At 40.1% G+C, this 11,732-nt stretch overlaps 1 protein-coding gene across 1 annotated transcript; it reads left to right on the top strand.

Moving 5' to 3' along the window:
• The first annotated feature begins 4,259 nt into the window (after window positions 1–4,259).
• Window positions 4,260–9,047, top strand: gtpbp10 (GTP-binding protein 10 (putative)). Its single transcript, XM_035672486.1, has 10 exons — window positions 4,260–4,384; window positions 5,172–5,365; window positions 5,565–5,656; window positions 6,128–6,272; window positions 6,370–6,443; window positions 6,570–6,622; window positions 6,719–6,826; window positions 6,985–7,062; window positions 7,173–7,296; window positions 7,730–9,047. Exons 1-10 carry the CDS (start codon window positions 4,352–4,354, stop codon window positions 7,939–7,941), a joined length of 1,113 nt encoding a protein of 370 aa, XP_035528379.1. The 5' UTR covers window positions 4,260–4,351; the 3' UTR covers window positions 7,942–9,047.
• Window positions 9,048–11,732: the final 2,685 nt, after the last annotated feature.

The following is an 11,732-nucleotide window of genomic DNA, read 5'->3' as shown; positions in this document are numbered from 1 at the left end:
CCCGTCTGACTTGTGTCTGTGGGCCAACTGGTTGTCTTTGGTTGTCGGCTTGTTTACCCTTTTCAGTGAAAGCACTGGGATTCCACACATTGCCTACTGTGTTTGGAGAATGTCATGACCCCAGTTGGCAAGCTCATACTGGTATTTCCATGCCACTGGTCAATTTGACAAACCCCACAGTGTTTACAGTCATAACAGTTGTTTGTTTTTTTAACTTTGACTTTTCACACCTTTCACACCTTACCAAAATAGAAAGTGGATGTCAGGGGATCCCATTTAATTCACAATAGTTTTGTTATCCCATATGGTTGACAAAACAGAAGTTTGTAGTTCAGCAAGGAAGTTCATTCGAAGCATGATACAACAGTGTCAACTAAAAGGTACAAATACTAGAATTTCTTTCCCTTTTTTGGTAGCTTTTCAACAGTGCGTTGCATTTGAATCTGCATATGGAACAAGATTATTTAATCACACTTCATATGTTTAGGATGGTTAGGTTGGTTGTTCAGTCCCCCTGAAAATGCAAACTTCGTTTTCCAGCTCTGATCTATCAGCTTTGACAGGTGTAAAAGCTACATGATGCAACAACAGTGCTGTACTGTTGTTACGCCAGTTTCACAATTTTATATCTTTGATTATGGTGACAAATGTAAGAGTAAACCATGAACCATAAATCTGTGTGATTGAGTTACTCTGTTTTTGACCTTTAATTAAACTCCATTCAGTACCAAAGCAGTTACAGTGCAGATCCTATAAACTGGAGAAAGAAAAACACAATACATCCACAGCTCAAATGTGATTATTAAAATAAATGTTGACTTTATTCTTGTTGTTAGTTGACTTCATTTGTGGTTTGTTGTACCGTCTACCTGCCCTCTCATGCGCCTACATGTGCGCGTTTTGCAGCATGTGTGGAGAGGACGGACCATACTTTTCTAGAACATAGTGTACTGAGTATTGTTGGCAATGGAAAACAAATGACACCTAATGTTAAACTTTTAATGTCCCGTGGTCAACAGAATGACAAAAATCTTATTATTGTTGTTAGATTGTTAGATTTATTTTTTCAATTGATGAATCCTTTATGATTTAGTACAGGTTCTGTTTGAAAGGTGCGGTTTTTTGGTTTTTTGGTTGTTGTTTTTTTTTTTTACAGGCCTACAACTACAGCCTCATCTTTGCAATGTGGGCTAATTTTTGCTCAGAGCACCCTGCAGGTCACTTACAACATTAGGTTTACTTTAAAGCACTAAATTGTGCATACATAAGTGGAATGCTGCTGCAGCGCAAGCTACCGGAGCAACTGACTGATGTAGCAGTCTGACACTCCATCATACCCCTCATCCTCATGGACCCACTGGCTCAAACATCCCACTACACTCCTAAGCAGCGGTCCTTGCAGCCTGCATCCAATAAGGCACAAGGAGCGCATGCGACAGCGTCTGTGTCACCCATCAATTGCATAATTTAGGTCAAACACACTCACGAGCATCCGCAACACCCGGCCAAGAACAGGATCTCTTACCGCGTTGTGATGTATCTCTCTATCTCCCAGTCGCGTCCTGTTATCACGACCCACGGCAGCGTTTCTAACCGTATAAATAGGCAGACACCGGTGGGAGGACCTATCCAACTGTCCGGGGTCTTGCATGAGATAATAAGCCAACCTCTCTCTCGTCATCACGCTCACCCGCACACACACACGCTTACCTCTGTGCGGTTAAATCCGAGCAGACCTGGTTTATTCAGGTCTGATCAGCCCGTGAATGTCACCCGAGGGGGTAGATCTTCTCTAAGTCTTGATGGCAGAGTGTGTGTGTATACATATGTGTGTGTGTGTGTGTGTGTGACAGAGGGGGGAGAAACCGGGTCCTGCGTTTGCTTTTGTCATCACATGCGCATCTCACTCCTGCACCGGCAGAAGGAAGAGAGCCGGAAGATCGGATCAGCATCCCTCAGCATCCTCACAGCGCCGCCGACACTCTGCTTCTTTACCCACTCTTTCTTTTTAAGAATTACATCGTCCTGAATCATCCAAATGCTCAGGACAACCTTTCTCTATCTGGCCATAGAAACAAACTGCTGTGCGCTCCTGTGAGCTGTGATATGTTTATAACCCACAATATCAAAGCAGCTGGACAGAATTAACATTATAATGGTGATTTTTCAGTTCTTACAGCACCTCTGTTGGTGAGGTTATAGCTGGAGAATATCCTGGGGTGGTGCTATAGTTAGAAATGGCCATCCAAATTCAGAAAGGGTTCATCTCAAGAGCATAAATGGGCTCATTAAACGTTGTAGAAGTGAGCTATCTTTTCATGTAGTGAAGCTTTGGTAAAGAAGAGTACTTTGATGAAAGGTCAGGGGGTCACCAGAAGCATTTTGAGTTATCCTCTATAGGACAGTGGTTCTCACACTTTTTTGTGTTAAGGACCCCCAAATGAACATCAGGCCGCAGACCTGTATTTAATAAGACGTAGACTCAGGGATCAGGGTGGTCAGGGTTTTATATGATTTGGTTATACTACTGTCTGTCTGTCTGTCTATACTTTAAATTGGCAGATTAACAGTAAATCGTATGAAATCTTTAAACAGAGTAGTCATTCTTATACATTCTCTCACGTGGCTAACTTCTAGTTAATTAAATACAGTGGTGGATAGAGAAATATTAATAGGGCGGCCAGAGGATGGTGTGGAGACAAGGGGTGGCAGAAATATATTGATTTAATTGTAAACAATTACGTATTCTATATATTTCTAAATACAATGCTTTTTTTATTGAACTTAAAGCCATCACCTAGTCTGAAATGTGACCATAACAGATCATTAAATTATATGTGTCAATTTCCACTTGACACATTTAAACACGTTATTTTAATAATGTCTTAAATTGGACAGTATTTCACAACAAACTGGGTTGGCCAGGCATTTTTTTTTACCCTTCTAGGTCCACCCCTGATTAAGAAATAGTTCAATTAAAATATGGAACCTCCTCAAGGACCCCTGGGGGTCCCCGGACGCCAGATTGAGAACCACTACCATCTGTGGTATTCTATTGTTGACCCAGCTCTGTCTGGGCCAATGTGTAGGAATAACAGATCAACTAACGGACACATGTTACTGTCCTCAGGCTTTAAAAAATTTTGTTTTTATGCTTTGTCAATAAAGAATGAACTCCTAATTTTCAACTGACATAGTGGGTGGATAAAATGACAAAATGTCTTATAATGTCATGCAATATTGCCAGTGTAGTTTCTTGTGTTTGGCTGTGGCACTATATGTTCATTTATAAACTTTAAAAGATAATGGTCATACAGTACATTTGAAGATGACCGCCACTTCATCATATCCATATTATGAATTTGCCAACACAGAACAGCTGCATCAGCCCGGCAATAATAAGGTAAAAGATTGACTAAAGAGAAAATGAAAATGTTCGTCTACAATACGATAAAATTCAAAGGTGAGTACAAAGTATGAAAATCTGTCAAAAAATATGAACAGTCGGTTACAAGAAATACTGTATTACTCTTAAAATAGCAGCTGCACTGTTCAGTTGCTATGCAATGCAGTAAACAGCTTGTCAAACTTGAACTGAATTACCAATTTAACTTTAGTGCCGTGAGTGTTTTCAGCACGTATAGCCCCATATTGAATCTTAAACTCTTACAAGTTTAATCTTTCATCAAGTCACTCTATGTTTCTTAAATTATTTGTGTCCTTTAAACGTCATGTGTGTTGATGCTATGTCCCAATGTCTGTCTTCATTCATTTGTCTTGTGTTTTTTGTAATACAGTATGATCAACCCAACAACAATTTTTTACATTGTTGACCATTTAGTTTCTAACTAAATAAACATACACATTTTGACTGTATATATAGGGAGGAAGCTCCTTCTGATCTACCATTAGTCCGTTTTGATATGTCACAACTGACAAAATCAGGTTCATTTGGTGGGTAGCAGATGATATGAGATACACAACTTATAAACACCATATACAAAATATTATTTTAATAAATATATTTCAAAAAAGGGAAGGTGCAGTTTATGTTGGGATTCACCATCAAACTCATGAACTATTTGTATATTTGAGGCTAAAACCTCATGTATTGGTGTACTAGCATCATGTTTTGTTTACATACTAATTAAATAAAAGTTCATCCATACCAGCATCATGTGTGGAGAGTCCCAGCAGCTGTCACTCACCACTGCGGAGTCCCGCCTCTTTGTCTCATGAGCCAATGAGCTGAGAGGAACCCACCACTTCCGGTCCTTCACACAAACACACATGGGAAGCTAGTCGCTAGCTCAGTAAACAACACAAAAAGTGGTAATAAACGCCACTGAAGATGGTCCAGCTCAGTAGGATTTGCTTCCGGAAGGTAAGTACTGTTGCAGACCAATTTTAATCTCATGGAAGCAATTTATTTACCCTGATATTGGCAGGTAAGCTAACTGTTAGCTAGGCTAGCTGTGTGTGACAGGCTGTTGCTAACTGCTGCTAACCACAAAAATTGGCCTGTTTGGTCTGTGGGATCTCGTTTATTCATCAGCTTTATGTCGCATTATATGTGTAAAAGACAACACGTATATATGTATTTGTAAGCATGTTAACTCATTATTGATCTCGGAAATTGTGTTTAACTCAGGGTCCACTTACTTGTCTGGCTGTATCCAAAGTTGTCAACCTTAATGGAGATGGATCTGTTGATATTGAGGCTCAGAAGCTGTTATTGTTCATCCAAAACAATTTCAGGTCTCATGTTGGCTCTAGCATGAAGCACGTTTGAGCTTGGAAATAGCAGTCTGCCAAAACAATCCCATGATACAGTTGTAAGCTGTAGAAAAAGCAGATAAGTGGACCTTGAGTTGGGAATGTTTTGTCAAACAACATATTTATAGTTTGACATAGTGAGAAGGAGGGCATTGAATTCATGTCAGATGACCAGATAACTTTTTACTAACAAGTCAGTACAGTGAACACCTAAATTATTATCAATAAAGTCACTCCAAGTCAAAAATAAATCATAAAAATGACAATAGATCAAACATTTAAACCTTTTTTAGTTCAGGTTACCACATTGGGTCAGTAAGGCACCTGTTTATCATGAGTGGCATCGTTACATTTTAAATCTCATCACTGTAATGTCTCTTTTCTGCCTCCTGCAGTATGGAAACTTTGTGGATAACCTCCGTCTGTACGCCCGCGGAGGCAGTGGGGGCATGGGTTTGCCCCGTCTTGGGGGACAGGGGGGAAACGGGGGAGATGTTTGGGTGGTGGCTACAAAGAACATGACCTTAAAGAGGATCAAGGACAAGTACCCGCACAAACGTTTTGTAGCTGGCGCAGGAGCCAACAGCAGGTTTGTTTTTTACAAATCAAACCTCAAGTGCAGAGTCAGAATATATCTGTTGAATGTCATTCACCAATCATCGATTTTAGGTGATTTATGGTTGTCAAAGATCTTCAGACATGTTGTTTAATATATGTTAATAGATAGATCCTAATCCTGAGAGAGCTGTTTTTTGTATTTATTGTGTTTTATTTTCTGTCATTGACAGTGTCCATGCTCTGAGAGGAGCGAGGGGGGAGGACAAGGAGATCTTGGCTCCTGTTGGTATCACAGTCATCACTGATGATGGCAAAGTAATTGGTACGTTTAACTTTTGTAAAACCGCCTCTATTTTGTACAGTGCATGGTCAGCACAGTCAGTGATGCAATGTTGCAGTTTCATTTTCTAATAGATGCCTTCCTTACTTTGCTTTAAACCATCCTGCATTTTATCTTCTTTTTAGTTGAGTTCATTAAGAGCAAAGAGTTACTGCAGTGGATCCCTGAGAATACGCTGTAGTAGATGTACTATTATAGTAGTATCATACCTTTCTTGGTATCCAACATTTCACAGCACTTGCTGAAGGTCAAACATTTGTATCTCCTTTGTATCACACTGTATTTGTGTCAAAACAACCTCAAAAGGGAGGTTTCATTTGAAATATGAGCTGGACATTGACGTTGTAGGATTATGATTAAGTACATAATTTGTTGCATACATTGTATAGTATCAGTAATCAAATGGGAGGGAATAGCCAACTGATGTTTCAGTAAAACGTATTTTTACCCAAGGTGACCTTAATGCTGAAGGTGATCGTCTGATGGTGGCAAAAGGAGGACCCGGAGGCTCCTTCCACTCTGTGTTTGAACCCAGTAGGGGCAAGGCCAAACACATAAGGCTGGACCTCAAACTTATCGCTGACCTGGGCCTTGTTGGGTAAGAGCAGAAATACACATTTGTTGTTTAATTTAGCTCAGACTCTAAATATTTAACTAAGCATCTTGATTTTCTTGTGTTGATCATCATCAATCAGGTTCCCAAATGCAGGAAAGTCCTCTCTCCTGACAGCCATGTCTAACGCCACCCCTCAGATTGCCAACTACGCCTGTGAGTACATAATACTACACTCATGTACAAACTGTATTTTTGTGTTCTTATTTGTACGTTTTTACAGTTTAATCATTTTCAGATCAACATGCTGTCATCTTTTTTTTTTTTTTTGGTATTTCACAGTCACAACTTTGAAGCCGGAGATTGGAAAACTGATGTATAGCGATCATAAGCAGGTATAGGAATGTATATTAGTGTGTTGTTCTTGAACTGCTCCTCGAATTAGTTTCCCCTCACTCAGTAGTGTTTGTATAATTTTTTATTTTTGGTAGATTTCTGTTGCTGATCTCCCCGGCCTGATTGAGGGAGCTCACATAAACAAAGGCATGGGCCATAAGTTCCTAAAACATGTGGAGAGGACCAAACAGCTGCTGTTTGTGGTGAGTAGTCAAAGTTACAGAAAGTACATAAGTTGACATCTCATTATGTTTGAATGTGGTCAGAATAACTTGTAGATTGCCTGTGATGATAATGATGATGATGATGGTGGTGATGGTGATGATGGAGTTTAATTTGGTCGTGCTTTGTCTGGCTGCAGGTAGATGTTTGCGGTTTCCAGCTGGCAAGTAAAACACCGTTTAGGTCGGCTTTTGAAGCTGTTCAACTTCTTACCAAGGTTAGACTGTTCTTCTCTTTGGCTTGCTCCTGATCCGTTCATCTCATGCACAGCTTCTCCATCATCTTCTTCATCCCCTCCTTCTCTTCCTCTCTCACCACGTTCTCAAGGAGTTGGAGTTGTACAAAGAGGAGCTTGTATCGAAGCCTGCTTTACTGGTGGTGAATAAGATGGACCTGCCTGACGCTGAGGACAAACTAGCAGAGCTGACGGAGCAACTACAAAATCCAGATGGTAAATTTGATGAATTTCTTATTCTATTTTACTCATTATTCTTCAAATTTTCACAGTCAGTTAAATTGATGAGACACAGAAAACCTTGCTAACGTGCTAAATGCTATCCAGTCTGTGTATTTAATTTTTCCGCTACATTTTTTCATTGAATGCATCTGAATCCTGCTTTTCTATGTGAAGATATCTGGTCGCTGTAGTGATACAACGGTGGAGTCAGAGCGCAGTTAGCCTTATATTCAATCTTAGATTAAGACAGGAAAAATTGGAACCAATTGCAATGATAAAAGGGCTAACATACATAGTCAATAAAACAAATGTTTTGTGCAGCATTAAACATACATATTGACTGACAACCAAAAAGCAAAGAATCACAATCATTTGTGTTGCCTGTAACATGTTAACAGGACGACAATAAATGCATTCCTCCCTGCAGAGTTCTGTGATCTGTTGCCTGATGACATGATACCGAAGAACTATATGACCTTCAGACACGTGGTTCCTGTCTCTGCCGCCACTGGATTTGGTATTGAACATTTGAAAAGTTGCATCCGAGAATCAGTTGACAAAGATGCAGAAATGACAACTAAAGCCACCCATCAGGGTAGACTGCAGGCACTGAGGCTCCACTCACTGAAGCATTTGTGATGAACACGGACAACATGTCACAAATTCCAGTGGGACCTACAGAGAAAACACCTGTGACAACAGAATGCAGTTTCAGTGCAGACCGGTCAATGGAAGTCTTACTGACCGTCACAGCCAAAACATCCAATGTCACGAGGCTCCACGAGTTGAACTGTGCTTCGAATTGTTTGCCTGTTTGGTCTGAGCTTTTCGCAGTCTAAGCAGAAACGGATTTTACAGGGGAAAAATTAACAGATTATCAATATGGCAGCTGATATAGTGAATTTTTAAGCTGGAATGAAAACAGACCGATTTTGCATCGATAGGACTATTCAACGGTATTCAGAAGGCTGCTTTCTAAAACAAACAACTTTAGAGAATATTAAGGCTAAATATTCTTTAACATGTTAAGTTATTCAACATGTAGGCTACTCTGTGAACCAATTCTAAAAATGAACACTGAGAAAATAAAGCATGAATAAAAATTAAATAAGTAGCTAAACATCAGTACTATAAAAACTACAACTACTACGAACTACTGCATTATATACCAGGAAAGGAGGTTTTCATATCGGTGCATATCGGATGACACAACAGTGATACTGATATGTCTAATAGGCCAATACCGGACGATAATATTGGCTCTAATTTGAACAAATTTATATGCTTACCCTTGAAAGGATGTTGGTAAAGCAAACGCTAAAGCAGCACCAGGTGCATTCGTACCAGCCAGTTCTTTTCTGTTTCGTCTGATTGCTCACAAAATCAAGATTGTATTTATTTTTACCATTGTGTGTTATATGGATGCACTGATCCAACTTGTTCTCCCTAAATACCAATTCTGATACCAGAGCTCTTTTTTTTTTTACCCCCAAATTTAAAATCTTACTGTGCAGAACTCACTGCAGTTATTATGTTTGGTTACACAAGGCCAGGGATTACTGTGGCACAACAAACGGAGTCTGCTGCCTACTGTAACTGATAATGGAAACACTGAAAGTTATAATGACATTGACAAAGAAACTGCATTTACTGTGGATCGGTCACGCCTAATATGTTGGATCAGTGCATCTCATGTGTGTTGTTGTAATACAAAACCATAAATAAATGGAGTCAGTTCTCCAGTATATCCTGTAGTGTTTCTTTTCCTGTATGAGTAAAAGGTTATTACAAATGTTAGCATAGACGGATGTGTTGATGAAAGTTTTATTTTATATTAAATATATTACAATACTGAATGATTAAGAGGGGGAAAAAAATATGGGGATTGATTTTTGCATCATCAGTCTGTACAGCATACAGGCAAAATAAAAATAAAAAGACAGAAACTGCAGTATTTAGATTTGAAATAGAACATGTGGGGTTTTCAAGGTTCCTGCAGCAGAGTGCTGATGTGTCTGGCAGGATGGGACCACATGGTTACGACTGGGTGGTTGGTGTGCTCCAGTACACAAATACATTCAAGTCTCTGGCCAGACAGAGACAGACAGCTCATTTGTGGGGGCGTTTTGCCAGAGTGGTCCTGTTAGGATCCGTCAGTCCAACCGTGTGCACAGGCAGATACAGCAGATATGTTTGGAAAATTGACAGCTGTACAATCACAGAAATCACTGCAGCCTGCAGGGTCCCATCCTTAGCGGAGTCTACTCAGAATGTTGTACAGTGCAATGTCCATGACACCGGGACAAATGTCTCGCTGTTGCACAGTATCATGATGTTACAAATATTACTCGAGCTCTGAGATACCGCTCTCCACAGCCTTGGGTGGCCCACGAAGATGACTGGGCCACTAGACACTTACTAATACTTTTTAAGAAGACCAGGGCGAAGAAGAAAGCTCTGGTAGAAGGCAAACTATGAGCCCATACAGATCTCATTTACATTATGTATCCAAACCTTTTATGATACAGATTAGCACATGCCAGAGGAACGGCCGCTTTCTATTGGCCCTGGGACAAATGTGTTTTCAAACTCAACATGTCTCCATTCAAACTCAACAACACACATAATTACAATAATGCACTTAATTACTGTTTGAATCGTTGCTGTACATAATGCTGAGAAAAAAGTGAACATTACAAAGGTACTTAATAAAAAAGATACTAGCAATATTAGTCCAATATTGTGAAGATCATATTACTTATACAATCCTAATGCATACATGAATTACAAATGAGTGCCCACACTGGAACAAAAACAGTAAAATGACAAACAGGAGGCCTTAAGACAACAATTTCTACACAAGGTAGAACAATGAGTTGTAACTGTACAAAGAACTTGCTTTTTGGGGAGTGATATGGGATTAGTTTCCCAAAAAATCCACCTTAAATAGCTACACTGGCTTTAGTCAACTCCATTCTCAATCACTTTTAAAACCTGTGACTTCCTGCCATGAATTGTCCTGACGGTGCTCACAAACGGTGTAGTCTGTGGTTCACAAACCCAATTTAGACAACAGCAAATAGGCAATGAGGGGGGGAAAGTCTTTCAGCGACATGCTCGTTTCCCGTTATGGTCTCACAAATAGCCTACCAGAGAAATAACTTAATTTGATATAGAACTGTCATGCTGTTGGTCTTCACAAGCTCAAACAGCAAGCACTGTACAGCATAATGAATCATTTACAAGGCTAAATATCTCAATCATCACAGCTAAATCCAAAATGCACATTTCAATCACAGTTTCCAGATTCTCTCCCGGGTCATCAACCGCGCTCACGTTATCGACTTCTTATCCTCACGTTCATCTCGTCTCAAACATCCAAATGTAGAATCAGGGCAAACTAAATACATCTTAATATTATCAATGGGGAAATTTTCAAAAAACCACAGAGTGAAAAGTGGCGTCTCTATAACTACACCAAACGCATCCCGTTCATTTCACTTAGGAATGGCACGTAAAAACTATTTAAATGTTCCTAAATAATACTCATCGACAGCCGCTTTAGCAACATACATAATGCGCCGCAATCGACATCCTTATCAATACTTCCTCAGTAGTAACTGGATGTCTGTGCATTTCTCCCAGAGATGGATGAAACCAGTGCCAAGATAATATAAAAACACTTTTACATTCTGCTGTGGATGGAGAAAGCTATATAGGTCACAGTCACACAGGAAAAAAGCCAGAGGGAGGAAAAATATAATAAAAAAAACCAGGACGAAATAGAATAGAAACAGACAGAAGAATGAGTGCGGGGTCTCTACACTTATCTACAGAAATCGGCTTCTGTCTACAACACAACACAACAGGAAGAGGAGAGAAGAGACTTCGCTCTCTTTCAAAATAAAAGCAAAAAACATACTCTGTGTGTATTTTACTGTACATATTTACACACGCACAAACAAACCGAGGGGGGGAGGAGCAGGGCGGGGTCAGGTTGGGTCCATGTCATGGGTTATGGGCTATAACTGGTGATACAATATAAGTTACCTATAGTGGAGGGAAAGAGTCTAAGCCTACAGAAGGTATAAAATCTCTGTCCCCTCGCATGCTTTCCTTTCAGATCGGACAACTGTTCTTCTCGTCTTTTGAGTAGGAGGAGGTTGCTGATAAACGGGGTTGTCTCATGCATACAGTGTTGGAGAGTCTACAGTGATTCACGTGCGTCAAAATTATCCAACAAATCCAGCGATGCAGTGTGATACGATGACCTGCTCCTGGCTCCGCTGCTCCTCTTTTAGAAAGGAGCTCCAAACAACTTGTTGGGCGGGGTGGGGGGTGGTGGAGTTGAACTTGAGGAGTATGACGAGAGCAGAGCTAAAGAGGATGTGTCGAGGTTTGAGGTTTGAGATTTTAGGACGGGGGGGGGG

The sequence above is a fragment of the Morone saxatilis genome, unplaced genomic scaffold (assembly GCF_004916995.1).
Source record: "Morone saxatilis isolate NCDOM2014 unplaced genomic scaffold, NCSU_SB_2.0 Contig24, whole genome shotgun sequence".
Taxonomy (NCBI): Eukaryota; Metazoa; Chordata; class Actinopteri; family Moronidae; genus Morone; species Morone saxatilis.
Note: the sequence above shows the minus strand (reverse complement) of the source record. Positions and strands in the feature narration are given on the sequence as shown.